At 52.1% G+C, this 20,833-nt stretch overlaps 2 protein-coding genes across 7 annotated transcripts; one reads left to right on the top strand and one right to left on the bottom strand.

The window, feature by feature from the left end:
• Positions 1-3,787: 3,787 nt before the first annotated feature.
• matr3l1.2 (matrin 3-like 1.2) lies at positions 3,788-10,722 on the top strand. 3 transcript variants are annotated; one of them, XM_088395174.1, is made up of 23 exons: positions 3,904-3,945; positions 4,512-4,599; positions 4,671-5,411; positions 5,676-5,737; positions 5,812-5,850; positions 6,073-6,164; positions 6,239-6,297; positions 6,385-6,501; positions 6,579-6,704; positions 6,786-6,950; positions 7,085-7,209; positions 7,294-7,576; positions 7,856-8,035; positions 8,388-8,490; positions 8,588-8,604; positions 8,698-8,820; positions 8,890-9,018; positions 9,129-9,257; positions 9,322-9,452; positions 9,571-10,015; positions 10,087-10,198; positions 10,284-10,399; positions 10,494-10,722. In XM_088395174.1, exons 3-23 carry the CDS (start codon positions 4,752-4,754, stop codon positions 10,554-10,556), a joined length of 3,276 nt encoding a protein of 1,091 aa, XP_088251300.1. In that variant the 5' UTR covers positions 3,904-3,945; positions 4,512-4,599; positions 4,671-4,751; the 3' UTR covers positions 10,557-10,722. The 3 variants fall into 3 exon arrangements, with proteins under 3 accessions (XP_088251291.1, XP_088251308.1, XP_088251300.1); XM_088395165.1 differs by lacking the exon at positions 4,512-4,599 and having other exon boundaries at positions 3,788-3,945; XM_088395182.1 differs by having other exon boundaries at positions 3,881-5,411; positions 7,871-8,035.
• Positions 10,718-20,698, bottom strand: LOC148403134 (uncharacterized). 4 transcript variants are annotated; one of them, XM_088395063.1, is made up of 25 exons: positions 20,542-20,698; positions 18,403-19,243; positions 18,217-18,278; positions 18,055-18,093; positions 17,895-17,977; positions 17,755-17,786; positions 17,520-17,645; positions 17,337-17,453; positions 17,132-17,256; positions 16,721-17,055; positions 16,536-16,614; positions 16,383-16,468; positions 16,188-16,252; positions 16,005-16,115; positions 15,800-15,925; positions 14,507-14,628; positions 13,875-14,416; positions 13,710-13,801; positions 13,526-13,636; positions 13,321-13,446; positions 12,602-12,723; positions 11,260-12,511; positions 11,131-11,179; positions 10,937-11,058; positions 10,718-10,816 (listed from the first exon to the last, which is right to left on the bottom strand). In XM_088395063.1, exons 2-25 carry the CDS (start codon positions 19,228-19,230, stop codon positions 10,793-10,795), a joined length of 4,776 nt encoding a protein of 1,591 aa, XP_088251189.1. In that variant the 5' UTR covers positions 19,231-19,243; positions 20,542-20,698; the 3' UTR covers positions 10,718-10,792. The 4 variants fall into 4 exon arrangements, with proteins under 4 accessions (XP_088251189.1, XP_088251198.1, XP_088251213.1 ...); XM_088395072.1 differs by having other exon boundaries at positions 13,321-13,443; XM_088395087.1 differs by having other exon boundaries at positions 13,710-13,774.
• Positions 20,699-20,833: the final 135 nt, after the last annotated feature.

Below are 20,833 nucleotides of genomic sequence, written 5' to 3'. Positions count from 1 at the left end.
CAGCTACTGAGATTAGACTTTGACGCCACGCTGTGCCAGCGCGACGCTCGCTCTTGTCCCATGATGCAACTACTAAGACGAACATCGAGAGTGCTCGCTGCCAATATGCGGTGCACGCACGCACACGCAAATTCCTGAATCCACTCGCACACAGACATGCGTAGCTTCATCAACACTGACACACAAATAAACACACACACACACACACACATTCATGAGGAGACATACACACTTGCACAGACACACGCAAACTGATACACACATGCAGATTCCTAAACACACGCACACAACGGCAGCGTGGAAGCTGAAAGACGTTGGGGAAATTAACGTTAAGATGGAGGGAGGGTGAGGGGGAGTTTTTGGGGGGGGGTCGTCAAAAGGCTTGCCAAACCATCTGAGATCATCCTCCTCCTCCTCCTCATCCTCGCCTTCCATTTTGTTTGCGGCGGCCGCCGAATCTCTGCGGCGCGTTTTGGGCCGGCCATCAAACGGCGGCCTTCCCGGCGGACGCTCGGCGCATCCCGGGCGTCTCGTTACGGCGCCCGAGACGCGCCTACGCCCATCAAAGACACCTCGCGGAGGAGACGACCAATTGGCCGGCCCGATGAGATTCGTGCTAATAAATGGCGGCCGCCAACCAAACTGGCAGCTTCCTGCATAAACATGCCGCCGCCGACGCATAAATCCTGCACCAATGCGTATCTGGCCGGGCCTGAGCGGGAATAAATTAGGCATTTAACGGGGAGGGGGCTATTGTCTGGTGCGCCCGTTTTGAACTTTGAACCTTTGGGCCTGCTCAAGGTCCGACGCCCGTTTGGATTCAAACCCGGAACATGAGAAGTGTGAGGCAAACACACAAACTATTCAATCAATGCTAATGGAGCTGTTTTGTTCAATTTTGTTGGCAGCCTTAGCTACTTTCCTTTTGCCGCCTCATGAAGTGGATGTGGGTGGGGGGGTTGAGGAAAACTTCTGCAGCAATCCCTTGGACCCCCCACTCCACCCCTGCCCCGCCCCCTCACCAACCCCCTCTTTTCCATCCAAGTTGCCCCCCCCCCGCCCCCCGTGAGGCCTGGCAGCATCCAAAGCCCCGCCGCACTCAGCATCTGCTCAGCGGATGAATAAATGAAGCGCTGCCCGCACACGCCGCGCTCGCCCGAGTGACAGCGCGCCGCATCTTAATTGCGACTGAAAGCCGCCGACTGCCGACGCAAAAGCCACTTTTTCCTGCCTTTCCTTTCCGCCGCTGCTAATTAGCACATTGTGTCCTTAAATGATTCACAAAGTGTGTGCCGCGCCCGCCGCCCGCCATCACTTATTCACGCGCCAAGCGCCGCTTTGTGCCAACATGGCCGCCCGAGGTAAATTAATTTAGTCCAATTAGCAGACGCTGTCAGAGCGCATCAGCGTCTGCCGTCTGGGCCGCCGGCGCCGCCCGCAAACTACGGAAGGCCTTCGCCGGGGGCGCTCACGCCGTGTGATACCGCCGCCATCTTGACAACGCATTGACGAGCGCGCGCCGCGTTGACAGCGTTGAACCCAAGCTCACAAAATCCATACAACTACACTTGAGGAAAAAAATTCCTGTTGACCCAAAAGAAATTAGCGGCGTCCGTTTTGTTGTGTTGGAGGTTGCGCCTGGTCCGGAATCCCAGCAACTTAAAATTAACTTCCAGTGCGCCGCCGCGTCTGCCAAACGCGTAGGAGTTTTTCATTTCGGAGAAGAAGAGGATGAAAGAGGAGGAAGAGGAGGAGGAGGCGGCGGCGGCGGCGGCGTCGCGGGAGCACTTTGTCTTTTTACCAATCTGATGTTCGTCTTTGAGGCCTAACGCACACGTGGACGTGCGCGCACGGGGTGTGAACAAAAGCCCTTTCTTGCAGACATCTCACAGGAAACATCCCAGATGTTCCAAAAAAAAAGTTGTTTTTTCTTCCCACACCATCATTTTTTAGCATTCCCCCCCCCAAAAAAAAAAAAAAAAAAAATTGTAAACGAGCGGATGATGTCATTACTTCTGAATAGCCTTTTCAAAACAATTTGGCCGAGCACTCGACAGTCGAAGCAGTCCTGGTCTCGGATCGTTTTGTCTCGAGTGCAACACTGCATAATTGTTGGATGAGAAACAAAAATACGGTTGAGGGAAAATTCCGGCCAAAGCGTGGAGGGACTGACTCTGCAACGATTCCAAACGCAGTCGGCGCCCGGGGCGTCGTACGCCGCCCGTTGCTATACGACGGGATTTTTTTTCGAGTCGGCCTGCGGCTGGCGACCCCGAGAAATCTTCTGGTCTGGTGGTGGTGGTGGAAGCGCATCAATGAGCCTGACGTGAATCATTCATAGCGCTTGAAAAATCGAATGTTTGTTTGACAAAATGTGCCATGAATATTTCAATCGGCTGCTCGGATAAACAACGACGACAAAACAGCCATGAAACATTTACGCTGATGGACGTGTTCTTCGCCGCCCGCCAAACCAGGCGGAAAGCCAAAAGTGCTGCCGACAAACACGCATACATATTCTTAATCGAGCGGCGCATGCGACGGAGCGTGCATGACCGCGTGACATCGTCGTGTGTGTGTGCGCGCGCGTGTGTGCGCGTGTGAGAGAATTGCGTTTCCGCGTGCGGTTTGTTTGTTTCTTCTGTACAAGGTGACAGTGACGTACCAAGCGCTCATATGAGTACTCGTGATTCGACACGGACTATGCGTGACCGATCCAACTGCCGGCCGGACTTTGCGGATTCTTCGCGTCCCTGACGTACAAAGTATGAAGGACGTTTGTCCTCGGCGGCAAAAGTTGGTTTGTCCTCGAATGAGCGGCCGCCGTCCCGTGTGAGCGGCGAGCGTCACGCCACAAACAGGATGGAAACGGGAACGGCGTGACAGTGACTTCGTTGACTTTGCTCAACAACGGAACGAATGGACGCCACGAATAAACAGAGCCGACGATGACCGACCTCGAGGAAAACTTAAAAAAAAACTTGCCAGAATATCCTCGCGGACGCATCGTTCAAAATTCGTTTTGTCAGCGTTCCCATTGAAAATTAAATCTCGCCAACTCACTAATTAGAATTTATTATGATTATTATTATTATTTTTTTTTACCTCTGACTCGTCTAAATAAAACTTGACGAACGAATCCTCCTCACTTGGGAAAGAGGATTTGCAACTAACCAATCCAAATGAAGTTCATGACTAACACCGAACAAAAATAGAAACAACGTTTCCGAGAGGGTGAGAAGATCCGTGAAAATGTGTAGAAAAAGTGTGCTGGTGTGCATGTGTCCAAGAACAAGGCCGCACAATGACGTTTAAAAAAAAACAATCTAAGAGTAGTGCACCCAGTTTGCAAGTGAGCAATTGACATTTCCAAATGGGAGTTTTCACAGCAATTTGACGTTGTAATGTGTTCAACAGCTGTATGTCTAGTAAAAGGGGAAATCGACTCGAATGTAACTCCAATCAAATGAATCCATGACTCCATTGAATCCAAAAGGAAAAACTCAAAGGCAGCAATAGTTCAAGCCATGAACAAGTCTTGGAGTGCCACCTGCTGGTACCGTAACGCCGTGCTTGTGCATTGCATCGTCGATAGCTCAACGTCTTTGGGTACCTTCAATCAATGGATCATTTTCCTTGTTCGTCGTCGAAAGAAAGTGACGTTGAGATCTGTTTCGCAAAATGTCGTTTGCTGTCAGTCATGTCATTAACATCAAGCTGGTGTTTCGTTGACTTCAAAATGTCCGGTTGCACTAAAATGTGCGGTTTCCAATTCCCCCCCCCCCCCCCCAAAAAAGAACAAAAGCATTACTTCTCAGCTTGAGCGCGAAGGAAAGCAGCAAGCCTAGTGACGTCACTGCGTTGCTGACGACGGCATATCGCGAGAGTTGCGCGGTTGCTCGGGCACGATTCGCAGCTTTTACCAAGCAGACGACACTCGGACGGGTAGGAAGATTTAACATTAACCTTAACATTTATTTTATACTTTGGCCGCTTGTTAGTCGTCATTTAGCTGCATTTATGTTTTGGAAATATTCATGGCGCACAGACGGTTTTCCCGACGGGCTAATGCTTACGTTAGCTCGGGCGAAGCTCCAATTTTTCCATTTCTTTATTTAACTTGAAACACTCGTGCAATTGAACTCGGAAGCGAATACTTGTTCGCACTTGCCGTGAAGAAATTTCCAGTGCGTAGCCTACTCGCTGCGATTCTCTGCGATCTATCTACCTCCTGCGTTCGACTTCATATCAACACATCTGACCTGCTAGCATGTCTGCTAATTGTTAGCACAAGAACGTGTTAGCACGGCTGCTTCCATGTTGTAACATGTCGGTCGGTCGACTGCAAGTCGCCTTGAAGTGGATTCATCGCAGTTGGACCAATCTTTATTTATTTTTTATTTATTTTTTTATCTCTGTCGATTGTTGACGATATTCTTGCTTTTACGAAGCGGTTCTCTGACCACGTGAATCTTCTTTTCTACTTCGAGCTTCCTGCTTTGTGTCTGCAGAGGATGTTTGTATTCCGGTTGTCCTCCTCCTCCACCTCCTCCTGCTCGTCCGCATGCTTGCGTAGCAGCGGTCAGGCCGGGGTCGGCTGTGAGTGATTGCTGGTCTCGGTGGTCACGAGCGAAGACCACAATGTCTGCTTGTCCTTCACTCTCTTTCAGGACTCCACATGCCTCTTTGCCTCCAGACTTGACTTTGCGTCGGAGACCTCTTGAACTTGTTCTCGCCGTCTTTGACCTGCGATGGACGGAGCTTCCAAAGGCTTCGCACCGGGGCGGGGCCACCTGGCTGCCGCCGAGTCCTTAGGCTTCAGCATGAGCGAGCAGCGGCCAGTACGCCAGATGGGCGGCAGCGGTTCGGACAGCCAGGACAGCGGCTCTCTCATGCCCTGCGGCGGTGGCCCTCTTGGTGGCACCATGAAGCTTTTCGCCAGCTTGGGGCTCTCACCCTCCGATCTGGATGTTCTGGCCCAGATCCCTGAAAAGGACATCAGTGTGGAAACGCTCCCGCAGATCCTCCTGCAGCTCAAAAATCGCAAGGCGGCCCGGGGGCCTTCCTCCTCCGGCTGGGATGACGGGGGCAGGATGCGCGGTGGCGCCGCCGCCGCCTCCTCTTTCGCTCACGGTTCGGGCTCTTCCGACTTTGGCTTTGCTTCTGTCAGCCACGGAACCGGCTTGAATTTCGGCGGCGGCGGCGGCGGAAACAGAGAGACGTCGTACGCTGAACTTTTGCACCGCGATTCCTTCAGCGGTGCGCAGGGGGCGTCGCTCTCCCAGAGCGCCTTCCCGCAGCGCAGGAAGGGCTCCCCGTCACTGGGAAAAGTCCAAGACTTTTTGGGAGCACCGCCTCCCCGATTCCCACACGTGTGCTCTCTTTGTGATTTTGACGTGCATTCCAACATGGTGAGTAGCCAGCCACTCCTCCTTCCCGCTGCCGTCTTTTTAGTCACACGGGAAGCGACCGCTCTGTCGCCCTTCCTCCGTTGGGTCTTCTTCCCGTCAAGAATGCTCTCCTTTTTCATCTTGCACACATTAATGATAAAAGTTCACTTTGGACACACATACGACACATTGCACACGACTGGGAACAGTGTGGTGCGGGTCAGTTGCCATAGCAACCTCAGTGTGTGTGTGGGTGCGGGGGCTCATTTTTGTGTATGCGTGTAGGAGTGGACCCAACACACCAACGGACTCCGACATGCTGAGAACAGGCGTGTGCTCCTCAACATGTAAGTCAGAAGCAAACACTCCGCGTTGGCGTGCTTTGGATGATGACCGCCTTCTTTTTGTCGTGACATCGCAGGTACCCCGAGTGGGATCTCAGTGGGGCTCCGAGCAGAAGGTAACCGAGCCGGAGCGAGTGGCCGCCGCCGCCGCCGTCTTTGTGGAATTGTCCAAACAAACGCTTGAAAGTCCATTCAGGAACAAAACAATTCATGTCTGGCGTTTATGAGCTTTCCTCTAATCTGTTTGTGCTATAAAGTTAAGATTGTTGTGAGGCTAGAAAAAAAAATCATCCCTGTTTTGATGCCGCTGCGCCATGTTCATGTGCTCCGCATTTTAGCCCCATCATGGAGTCCACCAACCTGTCGGCCGGTCTGCTGGGACCCGCACCCTCGGGGCCCGGCCCGGCGGCCAGGATGCCGTCCAGTTGGGGTGAGACCCGCCTCCTTTCCGTCACGTGATGGCTAGCGCTCCACATTCTTTTTTTTCTTTTTTGCCCGTGTAAGGATCGGGACCGTCTCTGGGTCTCGGCATGTCGCGGCAGAACCGCTCGGAACCAGACGTGGTCGGTGTTTATATTTCTCGATTTGACTTTTTGGTGCACGTTGTTTGTCCTCTGTTATTTTAATATACCGTTTGGTTTTCCCCGCAGCTGAGGAGCAGGGTGGTGGTGGTGAAATACGACAGGAAGCCACTCAGCAACAAAACGTTGTTTTCTTTCGCCGAACCTTTCGGTCGTCTCCAGGAGCACTTGGTCCTCAAGACCAAGGTATGATTTTTTTTTTTTTTTTTCTCCTTCAAAGAGCGCCCGCGGTGTGTCGCGTGTCTGAGTGTCGGCGTTGGCAGGCGTTCCTGGAGTTGGAGACGCATGAGGAGGCGATGGCCATGGTCAACTACTACCAGCAAAATTCCGCTATGCTCTACGGGAAGCCCATCACCTTCTATCTGTCCAGGAGGCTGGTAGTCATCCAGGTGACGTCGCCGCGGCAACGCGCCCGCTCACCCGCCCGCCTCCGTCCTGACGCGCATATCTGTCGCCGCGACCCCGGGCAGAAGGAAGATCGCTCGTCGGACCGAGCGCCCTGGGACGCCCCGCATCGCGGCAGCCAGGTGGTCTTCTTCTCCAACCTCCCCAGAGAAGAAGACAAGAAGAAGGAGCTGCTGACGGTGGCCGCTCGCTTTGGCGTGGTGGAGAAACATCTCTTCTTGACGGACCAGGTGACACGCTGCCCTGCTTACAAACAAATGACATTCACCTCGATAGTCATCTGGAGATGAAGAAAAGGCTCAACCTCCTACTTGTCTACTTATTTCCTCCCGCTCACACTACCGGCCGGCGCTGCCGTCACCAGGGCTTCATCCAGTTGGGACGACCCGAGGACGCCGAGATGATGGTCAAGTACTATACGGTCAATCCGCTCACAATCAAAGGGCGAGCCGTCCGCCTCAACATCTGCACCAAGTACAAGACCCTCAAGTGAGTCTGCGCTGCCAGCCAACGAACGAACGAACGAACGCCACGTCGGCGGAACCGCGCCTTCACAGCCTTGTTTGTCAACAGCATCAACCGCAGACAGAAGGAATCAGGAAGCAACTGGAAGGCCGACAACAAGAGGAGGTCATCTCCACCCCGCTCGCCTTCCAGTAGCCGAGACGACGAGAACAAATCGGCTTCAGAGGGCGAGGCGGACGACGAGGTGGCGGCCGGAGTGCGGGAGGGTGAGGCTGAAGATGAAGGCGAGGAGCGTCGGAGTGCCGCGGGTGCTGACGAGGAGGAAAAAGTCAGCGAGGAGGAGGAAGAGGAGAAGGAGCCTGAGGGAGGAGACCTCGGCGTTCACAATAAGGTGACGCGGTCGCAGGCGGCAGCCAAAATGGGGCTCACGACGGCTACACAACAAAACTGATGAATAACTGCTTTTGAAATCAGACTAGCAAAAATTGTTCACATTTTTGAAAAAGCCCAACGGTGATAATAATTGATGGCGGTGTTGAATTTTTTTTTTTTTGGGGTAAAGTCAAGACAATTTGTAATTTTAGTAATGACATTTGTCACATCAAATGATGTGGCGGGCCGTATCTGGGCCTCGAGTATGACAATTATGTCGTGGCGTATTCTTCTCAAGGAGACATCTTCACAGGCTCCCGACGACCATGCGGAGAGCGTCGCCACGGACGCTGACTTGAAGGGCGATGATGTCACGGGTGAGACGCCTGCAGATGCGGGCGGCGCTGCCCAGTTGGGGGACGAGTCCAAGGAGTGGCTGACCGAAGCGGAAAGTCACCTCGAGCAGGCAACGGGGGAGGTAATTTTGTCACCAAACGTTGGGATAGCCAGGGAAAGGTCGGACATATTACCCAAACACACCGACGTTTCAGTCTTTAACGTCCTTTTTTGTTGCTCACAGTTTTCTAATTCTCCGTCATAATCATTCCGATTAAAACCAATGTATTTCACTTTGTGTGTGGTAACATAGTACAAAAGTCACTTTTCCAAACATAAGGACTTTCCCCTCACGATTGAAACTTTTTTGGAGCACTCGGCCGGCTGGCCTGGGTTAAGGCAAATCATTTTTCTAATGGAGCATTTATTGACATGGGGAGAAATGGCCAGCAAAATTTCAGTCCAATCTCTGATGGCGGTCTTTGTGTGGTCAGGATGAGGACTTCCTGGAGAACATGGAGGACTTTGTGACACTGGACGAGCTCCCCGACGAGGACGAGAAAGAGGCGGCGGATGAAGACGAGTCTGACGACATTGGTAAGCCGCCGCCGCCGCCGCCGCCGCGCGCGAAGGTTGGCGTCGGCGCGATGATCACGTGACGACGATGCTCAGTCTTTCTTCTTCTTCTCTGCAGACCCGTCCAGGAAGGGGGTAGGTGTCGGCCGGCGCTACTCGCATCCATAACTGTGAAGCCTCCAAATGACGGCTTTTGAAGACAGGAAGTGACGTTTTCCCTCCTGTCAGGGGCTGCGGGTGGTCAACATCCAGGGCTTCAGGCGAGGCTACAAATTCCTGGACGAGTTGCTGGGACTGGCTACACCCTTCGGGAAAGTGGTAAAGCATCTGGTTCTGGACTGGAGGCCCGAGGTAGAGCGAGTCCGCCGGCCGACGGTCGCCGATGACGCTTTGACTAACGCACGCTCCGTATCTCGTCAGGCGTTCCTACAGTTTTCCACCGAAGAAGAAGCTCGGGCCATGGTCAAGTTCTACAACGGCAACGTCATGGCATCGGTATGCGGACGCCCGGTCAGGGTCAACCACTCTTTGACCTACCCGACCATCCAGGTGAGGATGACCCGCTCGTCATGCGGCCGGCCGGCTGGCCGGCCAGTGTTCCGCTAACGGCATTCAGCTAACGGCGTTCAGCTAACGACCCCGACTTGCTGCGGTTGCAGGCCGGCAAAGGCAGGGTGGTGTACGTGGGTCAGCTGCCCAACGGCAAGTACGAGGATGAGGATGTCCTCAAATTGGCCGAGCCCTTTGGCAAAGTCAAAAAGTATTTCCTGAATCCCATCAAGAGAGAGGTATGAAACTCACCCAGATGGTGGACAGTGGTCCCTCTGTTGGAACCAAAGTCTTTGTCTGCAGTGTTTCCTGGAGATGGAGAAGGCAGAGGCGGCAGATGAAATGGCCGAAGCGTACAAAACCAACCAGCCAAAGTTGAACGGTAGACGTCTCCTCGTCTACGTCAGCAGGAAGTACACGCAGCTCAAATACGGGTGAGCTCCGACGGCTCGGGCGTCCTCTCGGACCGCGGGAAAATATCTGTCCAGTCCGACGGGCGCCTAGCTCCTGTTTCTTCTTTCAAAGTGAAAGTAATATGAGGTGTATGTGTAGCCATAGCTGTCCCAGCACCACCAAGAGGGCGATAAGCGGCTCATCCTCCAAATCCTCTGGAGAGCCTCCAGCCAAGAAAATAAAGGAGAAAGAGGAACGCAAAGAAGAAATGAAGAAATCCAAGGACCACGACGAAGAGACGCCAAAAGACCTCAAACCTCAGGAGGAACAAGAGCAGTCAAAGTCCCAAGAGGAAATAACGCTAAAGGAGGAGGAGGAGGCGGAGCAGGAGGAGGAGGCGGCGGCGGCGGAGGAGGCGGCGGCGGCGGCGGCAACGGACAAACCTGAGGCCGACAAACCCGAGGCGGAGCTTGAAGAGGAACAGAAGAAACCACGAGAAGACGAGCAAATGGAACCTCAGGAGGAAGAAGCTGCACTAAGCTCACCTGTGAAGATGGAAGTGGCCATCCCAGAGAAGATTCCCGATGTTCCCTTGTGCCAGGAAGTGAGTTTTGTTAACATGCTGCACCACTTTCTTCTATCCATCCGCCCAATCATTTGCTTTGTTTGATGCAGCCGACGGAGGAGCCGTTAGCCGATCCGAACAAGGCTGCCCCCCCCCCGCTCGTTGAAAGTAAACGCGCGGCGGCTTTGCCGCTGCCACCGTATGACCCCGACACAGCTATCGGTAAGCGGGCGGCGGCGGCGGCGGCAGTGTCTTGTCGGTATTGATTCGCCGCTAACAAAGCTTCTGTCTGCTGTGCTTTGTGCAGGTGTGGAACACATCAAGATGGGTTACTACTGCCGCGTCTGTCTCCTTTTTTACTCCAACGAGGACGTGGCCAAGAAGACGCACTGCAGCAGCCAGATGCATTATGACAAGTTGCAGGTGAGGTCCCGCCCCGCCCCGCCCCGCGCCGCCCCGCCCCGCCGCACCACAACGGCCAAAATGTCAACGAGAGTGAGGACGTTTGTGCCTACAGAAACACCTGGAGAAGGAACGAAGCAAAACGGAGAAGAAGCGAGCCAAGAAGCCCAGCGCGTGACTTCCATTTCGCACCAACCACACTCATTTAGTTTTTTTCTTTAGACACTGACCTTGAAAGATAGACGTTTTCTGTTAGCTTGTTGTCATGTGAGGTTGGCACGCTCGCGCAGTCAATTTCCAGTGTGTTAGCATGTTTTACAAAATAAATGTTTTACACACTTCAAGTCATGTAACTTTATTGTAAAGTAAAAATGTGACAAACGAAAAGTTGACCACGTGTAGAACAGCATTGCCTCAGGTTGCCATTTTCATCTTCTCCTGAAATGAAAAGGCTGCTTGTGTAAGTCTGTTTACAACGTTGGGAACCAAAAAAAAGAAGTTCTCCAAATGACCTTCGACCTTCTGTTTTGTTTTTGTTTTTTTTTTATACTCACTCACCCAATAGTTGAAGTGGTGCTGACGACTACTGCAGTGCTGCACCTTGGCTTCATCCTCGTCAGCGTAGATCAGCTGACACAAGTTGCAGAAGTAGCCAACGACAGGACGCACAAACTGGATTCCTGCGAGCATGGAGAACGCAACGCAACGAGGTCATGGAGAAGCTTGCAAGTCCGAAGGAGGTGACTACTTACCGATTGGGTGGAGGGGTGCGGTGGGGGCACCTGAATTTCCGTCAGCTTCCTGAAAACACGGCACTCATCAAAATGTATCCATGGCACACACGGCAAAAAAAGAAAAGAAAACGTGAACAGAAGTCACACCTGATTCTTCTGATTCTCATCAGACGTTTCACTACTCTGCTCTTCCTTTCGGATCTTTCCAGCCGCAGAAGTGTCATCGGGAGACGCTCTTCTCTTAACTGTCCCGCCCAAGTCCTCTTCACCACTTGGGTCTTCCTGCGGGGAGTTGGTTACTTTGGGATCTTTGCCGGACGCTTGATCTGACCCCTTTGAAGAGACGCTTCCCCTCTCTGGATTCTCTCCACATTTCTTTTGCGTGGTCCCAACCGCCTTTCCAGACTCCACCTGGCCTTCTTCACAAGTCGTTGTGGAAACGCACCTTCTCTTGATTTTTTCCGACTCGCTCTTCTCTATTGTTCGTTTCCTGGTCTTTGGCCCATTTCCACCTTCTGATTCAATCTGTACAATCTCCAGAGTCTTCTTGCTTTCTGTTCCCACCTCTGTAATCTTTCCCTCTTCTGATAATGTTTCCAGAGTCATCTCATTGTCTGGCTGGTTCCTCAATCTCTTCCCACCTTCCAAATTCTGTAGAGCCTTCCCATCTTTTGGTTGTCCATTGTGAGTGTTCCCACCTTCTGAAGCATTCTCTGCTTGATTCTTCTCACTGTCCCATTTGTTCTCTTTGGACTTGACATTGTGGATGTTTTCACCTTCTGATCTGTTCTGTGGAGTCTTTGTGACTATTGTTTGGACATTGTGAGTGTTCTTGCTGTCTAGTTTATTCTCAAATGTTTTCTTACCTTCTAATATGTTCTTTGTCGTCTCGCTGTCGTTTGATTGGGCACTGCTGGACTTGCCTTTTTTGGGTTTATCCTCAACAACCTTTGTTTGAACATTGTGAGTGTTCTCACTGTCTGGTTTATCCTCAAATGTTTTCTTACCGTCTGCTATGTTCTTTGTCGTCTTGCCGTCGCTTGTTCGGGCATCGCTCGTGTTGGGTTTATCTTCAGGAGTTTCTGGCACCATGCCCTCTGGCTGACTTTCTTCAGTCTTCTCAGACTCTGCCTTGGTCTGAGTCTTTCCGGATGGTGATTGGACGTCCTTAGAATTCCCACACTTGGACGAGGACAAAATGTCTGAAGAGCTGCTGGATGTGGATTCCTTATCTGGGGTCTTTCTGGTGAAATCTTTCTCCCGAGCTGGTTTTTCTTTCTCCTGGTCTGATGCGGACGAAGCCCTTCTTCCTTCTTTGTCCCGGCTCTTGCTTTTATCACGTCGGTCGCTCGCTCCCGTCCGCTCACCTGTCTCTCGCTGGTCCCAGTGTACCGCCGTGCTGCAAGCGAGCGCAAAGGTTAGCACCACCGCTCGCTCGCTCGCTCGCTCGCTTTTGACCGGAAGGAGGCGAGACGACCCAGGCGCTGACCCATTTCTGAGGCGGCGATACTTGTTGGAGATCAGGACGACGGTTGGAGTGTCCTCGAAGTAAACGTTGAGTTCATTGACCACTCTGATGGCCTCTGAGCTGCACGACAGTTCGAGGAAACCCTGAAAGACAAGTTTGCAAGGTCACTTGTACACCCAATGACAAAGCTTTCAGATTTCAATTCATTCAATTTTTTTTTTTTTATTTAAGGTCAAGTTTGTAGTGTTGATGCCTTTTCGTCACGTGTTAAAACTTTATGACCTTGACCTGAGAGTAACATATTCCATTACCCGTGGCATTTAAAGCGTAGACGACTGGCGACGTTCCCTCTTTGGAACTACTGCACCATGAATAAGCTGCCTTGGTGTGCGTGCACGAGTCAAGTGTGGCTACATGCAAAACATTTTTAGTGGCGTCACTACTCAACTTCAGCTTTAAATTGGCAAAATAATGATTTCAAGTCCCCTCAAGTGCTGCTTTCCTCCATGTTTTAAATGTCTCCTTTCTCCAACACACCGCATTGACATGATCAGGATCATCATGAGGCTTCTTTAAAGCTTGCTGGTGAGCTGAGGATTTAAATCGGGGATGCTAGCAGAGGGAACGATGTGAAACATGCCGGACGCCGGCCCCTCAGGGACACGCCTGCCTTAGAGGAACTACTCCAGCAAACCAACAGCACATCAGCGGTGACGCCAAACCGGATCGGTTTGGGGTACCTTTCGTAGGCCACGCAGAAGATAGTAGCACACGGGCCTGCCGAGGCCTTTGGCCAGCTTGACAAAGTCGGCGGCGTTGCAGTAGGACAGCGGAAGGTCTTTGAAGTACACGACCCGAGACACCTGCTGGAGGAGAACGACAAGCCGGTGAGACGCTGGGCCGGCCGGACCACCGGCAGGAAGCTGGCCGGCGGGCGCTCCGTACCGCGCCGTGGCCGCCTTCCCCTGCGGCGCAGTCACGGGACGGCTCGACAACTTTACTGCTCTGCTCCTGTCCAACTTCATCCAGCATGATGTAATCCTCCAAGTCCACTTCCTGCAGAGGGGGGGGGGGGGACAACTTGGAAACGTGGACCTCGAGCGGCGTAAAAGGTAAGCGACGTCCCGACCTCATCCGACGTATCCTCGGTTTTGTTGGCGCCGTGGGCCTTGCAATCCTCCCCCTTTTGGTGACCTAAAATCACACAGGAGAAGCAAGGCACTGAAAAGACGAAATCACATTTTTAAAAAGAAGTAAACAAGCGGTCAGATGACTTTTAAACGAGCGTTCCCACCTTCTGAAGAGGTTTCTGGTTTATTCTCAAGCGTCTTCTCACTGTCTGATTGGTTCTCGCTTCCTGATTTATTCTGTGGAGTCTTTGTGACTTTTGTTTGAACATTGTGAGTGTTCTCAATGTCTGGTTTATTCCCAAATGTTTTCTTACTGTCTGCTATGTTCTTTGTCGTCTTGTTGTCGCTTGTTCGGGCATCGCTCGTGTTGGGTTTATCTTCAGGAGTTTCTGGCACTATGCCCTCTGGCTGACTTTCTTCAGTCTTCTCAGACTCTGCCTTGATCTCAGTCTTTCCGGATGGTGATTGGACGTCCTTAGAATTCCCACACTTGGACGAGGACAAAATGTCTGAAGAGCTGCTGGATGTGGATTCCTTATCTGGGGTCTTTCTGGTGAAATCTTTCTCCCGAGCTGGTTTTTCTTTCTCCTGGTCTGATGCGGACGAAGCCCTTCTTCCTTCTTTGTCCCGGCTCTTGCTTTTATCACGTCGGTCGCTCGCTCCCGTCCGCTCACCTGTCTCTCGCTGGTCCCAGTGTACCGCCGTGCTGCAAGCGAGCGCAAAGGTTAGCACCACCGCTCGCTCGCTCGCTCGCTCGCTTTTGACCGGAAGGAGGCGAGACGACCCAGGCGCTGACCCATTTCTGAGGCGGCGATACTTGTTGGAGATCAGGACGACGGTTGGAGTGTCCTCGAAGTAAACGTTGAGTTCATTGACCACTCTGATGGCCTCTGAGCTGCACGACAGCTCGAGGAAACCCTGAAAGACAAGTTTGCAAGGTCACTTGTACAGCCAATGACAAAGCTTTCAGATTTCAATTCATTCAAATGTTTTCGATGCACAAGTGATGGTACCCTACATTCTTCCATAGGTGGAAGTACAAGCCCAAACATGTCAGGTAATGCAACCTAAAATACTTTGTTTGAGATAAAAGAACCAGTGAAGTCATTGAAAAGTGAAAACAAAATGAACTTAATACAACTAACAGCAATTTCACGTTTGAAATATTTTGAATTTCTTTGAGAAAGACAATGACCGAGAACAGTCGAAGAAAAATGTTAACATTGTAAACATCCATTGCGTGCAAAAACATGTTTTTTGAGGAAAACCTGGAATAGGAAAAGATGGCAAACGTTTATGATGACGGTATTTCAAATATAAAACAACCTCACTCATGCATCTAGGGGTAAAGACTAGGGTCAGGGTTTCAAACTCGGGATAGGGATTCAAACTAGGGTTGGACTAACCTACCTAGCTTTACACCCTAGTTTGAAACCAAAAGCCTAAACCTGGTTTGAACCCCTAACGCTAGATTGAAATCTGAGTTTGAAACCAAAAGCCTAAACCCGGTTTGAACCCCTAACGCTAGATTGAAATCTGAGTTTGAAACCTCAACACTCGTTTTGAAACCCTAATGCTAGTTTGAAACCCTGACCCTAGTTTGAAACCCTAGTTTACGGTAAAGTTTGCATTGTCAAAAACCTTTTTGGGTCATGTTGAAACTTTATGACCCGAGAGTAAAATAGTTAAAAACTGACTTTCTCTTTGGCCCCATCTTATTTATGCCTTTAACTGGATTTGGAATGATTTCTTAACTCGTCTCGGCAAGACCCAAGCAGCCACACAGGAGACGTGAGCTTAGGCTCCGTCAATCGCACCTTTGCTCACTTACGCTCTGTTTTGGCAGCTGCAGTTTGCATCCAAGCGTTCAAAGGAAGACTGCACGTCATAGGCTCTGGCTCTGGCATCGAGAGCCCCAACAGCCCTCTGACTCTTCCCCCCGTCGAGTCATCGGGTAAATCCATCGCCTCGGACTTTTTAAATTCATTGTACATTCCCACGTCTGACTGGCAACGGGTTTTTTTGGGGTTTTGTTTTTTTGAACCAACAGGCATCAGCGGTGACGCCAAACCGGATCGGTTTGGGGTACCTTTCGTAGGCCACGCAGAAGATAGTAGCACACGGGCCTCCCGAGGCCTTTGGCCAGCTTGACAAAGTCGGCGGCGTTGCAGTAGGACAGCGGAAGGTCTTTGAAGTACACGACCCGAGACACCTGCTGGAGGAGAACGACAAGCCGGTGAGACGCTGGGCCGGCCGGATCACCGGCAGGAAGCTGGCCGGCGGGCGCTCCGTACCGGGCCGTGGCCGCCTTCCCCTGCGGCGCAGTCACGGGACGGCTCGACAACTTTACTGCTCTGCTCCTGTCCAACTTCATCCAGCATGATGTAATCCTCCAAGTCCACTTCCTGCAGAGGGGGGGGGGGGACAACTTGGAAACGTGGACCTCGAGCGGCGTAAAAGGTAAGCGACGTCCCGACCTCATCCGACGTGTTCTCCGTTTTGTTGGCGCCGTGGGCCTTGCAATCCTCCCCCTTTTGGTGGCCTAAAATCACACAGGAGAGGCAAGGCAAGGCACCGACTTTGGTTCTCAGGAAGAAAACGCGCACGATTGATTGCGCAACACACGCTCCTCAATTCAACTGATGAAAGATCAGGCCGGTCTTCTTCCTCACCTTCGTCCGCCGTTTCCAAACGGTCGTCCTCCAGGTCCTCGCCGACGACCGCCATTCCCTCGATGTCGCTGTCATCTTCCACGGAGCTAGAATGTGACGTGGAAGGAAAGGCGTTAACCGGCGACACGGTGGACATAAATCACCCTAACCTACTCGGCGTCCATGTTGCTCAGGACTCGGTCAACGGCGTCGGCTTCGGAGAGTTTTAGTGACGCCGAGGCGCCACTGGATGCTGTGGACGAGGACAAACGGTGGTTAAGCGGGACCGATAACTTGTTCGGGATGAATGGACCCGTGAGGATTCTTCTCTTGTTGTTGTTGTTGTTGTTTTTTTTTACCGCTCATCTCGGGCTTCTGTGCTTCTGGCATTTTGGCACTTGAACTGCTGGACTTGGACCTTGCCTTCCTGTCTCTGGATCTGGACCTGATCTTCCTGTCTCTGGACTTGGAGCGGTCCTTTGAGCCCGTCTTCCTTTCACGGGAAGTTGACCTGGCCTTTCTGTCTCGTGACTTGGACTTGGACCTGGACCTGGCCTTCCTGTCTGTCTCCCTGGCCTTTCTGGACCTGGCCGTGTGGTCCGCCCTGCTCTTCTTGGACTCATCTAGTGTGCGGCCTTCATCTCTGCTCCTCTCAGTTGATTCGTCCTGGTAGCGTTGAGCGAAGGCGCTTGTTCTGGAAGCGGGCGGAAGGCAACTTGGTGAAGCTGGGCCAATGAGGAGCAAGCGCCCGCCTGTCGGGTCACACTTACCTGAGACTGGAGGTTTCTACGGCAAATGTGACCCGGAGGACGTTGTCTTTGATCCTCAGATGTTTGGAGGAATAATAATTGACCAACTTTTCAGCGTCTTCCAGATTTTTCATTTCCACGCATGCCTGGTAGGATTCATTTGAGATGTGGGCAAAAAGCGGCCAGGGACTTTACGTGGCGCTTTGCCGCAAACGCGCACACTCACCTTGGACCGCCCGAAGAGCGTGTACACGATCGGGCCGAAGCGTCTGACAACTCTGAGGAGGTCCGACCAGTCCTCGTTTGATTGCGGAGGCGGCGTGAAGCTGACCACGCAGGAGCTCTGCACCAAAACAAGGCAACGTCTCAAGGGGGACCAGCACTCGGCAGGTTGCCCTTTGACACGCACCTTCACAATGTTGAAGACGTTGGAGATGCTGAAGTCTACCCGCTGCTCGTCCACATACGGAGGACGCCGCTTGTGGATCGCCACCGACTCCCGAGCCTGCTCGGCCGATTTGGATTCCGCAACGGGCTGCCGACGACATCGTTTGGAATAGTCTCAAAGTTGACACGTGCCACGCTACTTTTGCGAGCAATCGGAAACGGAAGCGACCGCTCGCTCATCAATGTGACGGGCTTACCTTCTTCTCTGGGCTCTTTCCAGCTTGCCACCCTGGTGTACAGAAGGAACACCAAATGTACACGTTGAAAGACAAGTCCGATTTGTTGAAAGACAAGTCCGATTTGTTTGAAAACAAGCGCTAAAGGCTTGCCCACTTACTGCTGCCGTCATTGGTGGCCCAGAAAGTCTCTGGGTCTTTCCTCCGCCTCGCCCCCAGCCCCACCTGGGACTGTCGCTCAGCTCTTCAATGACAAAGCTCACGTTAACACTTTGGAGTTAGCTGCGTCTGTTGTCTTTTTGGCAAGCTGGCTGCACTAACCTATTGGGCGTCTCCTTGCGGCAATCCCATGTGGGAAAGCTGAGGAGGACGGACGGACGGACGGACGGACAGACAGACGGACGCGTTAAAGCAACAACCACCACCAGGACAGCGGCAGGAACGGGAGCAAAGTCACGAGTATACTTTTGAGAAGAAACTCACCGGTGCAGCAGGCCGAGTTGACCGTCAGCATGCCGACTGCTGTTGATGTGTTTCCTCCAGTCCTGAAACGGAAAAGCCCCCGTCAGATGTTTTCCGTGCCTTCTCCTTGACCCATTGAAGATCGCTCCTTCGTTTTGCCAGCATTCCCAACGAGGCCATCCGGGGTCAGACTCTCGGGCTACTTACCTCCAATGAGATTACACAGGCATTACACAGAGAACACGACGTGGGGTACGTCTGAGGCTCCACGCTGTAGAAATCCTGCACTTCCTGTTTGGACGGTGCCGCAGCACTGGGAGGCTGGCTGGCAGAGGCGTCAGGGTGACCTCGTTCCGACCCGGTTTCCCACCGCCTCTCGTCCGGAGGCGCCACAGACCTGTCAGCTGGGCTAGGCCGGTGGGCCAGGGAGAAGAGGGAGGGAATGGTCGCTGCTGCTGCTGCTGCTTTGCCAGGCCCGGCTTCCGCAAAGTATCTGGGAGACTGCGACGGAGGCTCGCTCCTGGCCGGCCTTTGGGGCTGGGAGGGCGTCGGCTCGCTTCTCGGATTCTGCCAGCAATCTCGCCACTCGCGAAGCGGCTCCGCAGGAAGGCCTGTCGGCTTGATGTGGTCCAGGGGGTACTCCACCACCCGACCGCTATACTGATGCCAGCGCTCGACAGGCAAGCTGGGAAGGTCAAAGGAGGAGACAGGGGGAGGATCGGGTGCTTCTCTGTTGGATTTGATCTGACGGACAATGTGCGGCAGTGACTCCACAGTGAGTTTGTCCTCGGGGATCTCGGCGAGGAGCGCAAGGTCGGCGGGCTCCAGACCGCAGCTGCTCAGGACGCTGAGGGCGCTGTCCATCGAGCTGAGCGGCAAGGCGGGCGCTGATGTCGAACTTCCAGACTCGGACCCGTAGTAGCCGCGACGATCCGGCGAGGAGCGGCGGTGGCGCTCAGAGAGGCCGTCGGGACCCGGACTGGGTCGGAAGTCAGTGTCAGGCATAGGCCTTCGCCGGTACTGGTGGTGAGACATAGCGGGCGGGGCGCTGCACACAAATGCCGGGGAAGACCATAAACACAGGACAGGATCAGTGAAGCGGGGTCCGAGCGAGGAGGACCCGTCTGGAAGCTCAAAGACGATTAGACACATCGTATATTTCCGTGGCAATGCGTCAGGAACGTTGGGAGAAGTTTGAGAACAGTCGTCGGGGTCTGTTTTCTTTTTTTGTTTTTTTAAAAAAAAAAAAAAACAAAGGCTGATGTTTTTCCATGTAAGGATGGCACGGCTAAAGCATAAGATGAACGTGAGTGCCGAACCGCAACGAGTCCATTATCCGGACAACAAAAACGCTGCTCACAACGGATTCCTTTGGCCTAAAGTGGAAACGGTGCTTTTCCATGACAACACTGGTTCCTGAAAATGCATATACTTGACAACAATGGGGGTTAAGACTTACTGTTTCGAGGCTGAAAGAGATTGAGCTCAAACAGGAAAGTTTCGCCGGATTTCGGTTCGGTGTTAGACAGACAGACAGGCAGACAGACAGACAGACAGGCAGGCAGGCAGGCAGACAAAAAATTGGGCTTTCCAGTGCACGTGCCACATGTCTTCTGCAAACTGACACAGCGGCAGCAAACGAACCAACAAAAGAATCGATTTATTTCATTGTTGTCATTCATTGTTCTTCTCTCTGTCCTAGTTTTCATCACAGCTTGGCAAGTTCTCCAAAGATCAAGTGCACAAGTTGTAGGACTCCAATATCTCCCAATATCTTTGTCGTTGACAAAGCCCCTTCAAAGTTTTTGAGGTGAGCAACGGCATCGCTCTTTTTGGAAAAGAGTTGTTGTTCTTCCACACGCCTCTTTTGACTGGGTCCCTATGTGATCTATGACTCTGAGCCCCCAATCAGGCTCCTAACTTCACCACCTGATATTTGCTCACGACAAGGTATGTGAACAACTTTTCTTTCTCTCTGCGTGGCAACTGTACTAATTTACACTGATGAGTCCTCATTTCCCCCTTCTTTTACTATCTTTATAATACCTGACATTTGTACATTATTATACTTGAAGAAAATGTTCTGTTGGAATTTTCCGTTCGAAATTCATTGTAGGTTTGTTACGTCTGTCTGTCTGTCTGTGACGCTAGGATTTACCCGGTAACTTAAACTGCTTGATTCGGGTATTAATGAGAAACATTATACGACGATGTTATCTACTGTCTGATTCTGTGTTTAGCAAGATTTCGGATGCTAGCTAATGTAGCATAAATAAGCTTGGAAGGCTCCAGTCCTTCCGCTCAAAACACAACACAACACAGCACAACACAACGAAGCAAATTTACCCAAAATGTAAACAGCGGCGGAGGTCACGCAGTCATGACGGGGTCCGAGTTATGCTTCGATATTAATTCGAAGAACGACCAAAATGTTAACGCCAATTCAGCGACGGCCGTAGCACTAAGTCCTACGTCACGTCCGCATTGCGCGCATGTCGCGACCGATGCCGCAACTGAAGGAGCTCTTTTCGTTCTTGTATTATTTTTATTTGGTTTATCTCGGCAAGTACAACATCCTCATGACAACGTCATTTTACATTTTGTTTGACATGACTTGTCGTAAAGGGAAGCGGGTGAA

This window comes from Syngnathus floridae, chromosome 1 (genome assembly GCF_059516105.1).
Source record: "Syngnathus floridae isolate MCC-2025c chromosome 1, RoL_Sflo_1.0, whole genome shotgun sequence".
NCBI classification, from domain to species: domain Eukaryota; kingdom Metazoa; phylum Chordata; class Actinopteri; order Syngnathiformes; family Syngnathidae; genus Syngnathus; species Syngnathus floridae.
The sequence above is the reverse complement of the archived record's forward strand: the minus strand, read 5'-3'. Positions and strand labels throughout refer to the sequence as shown.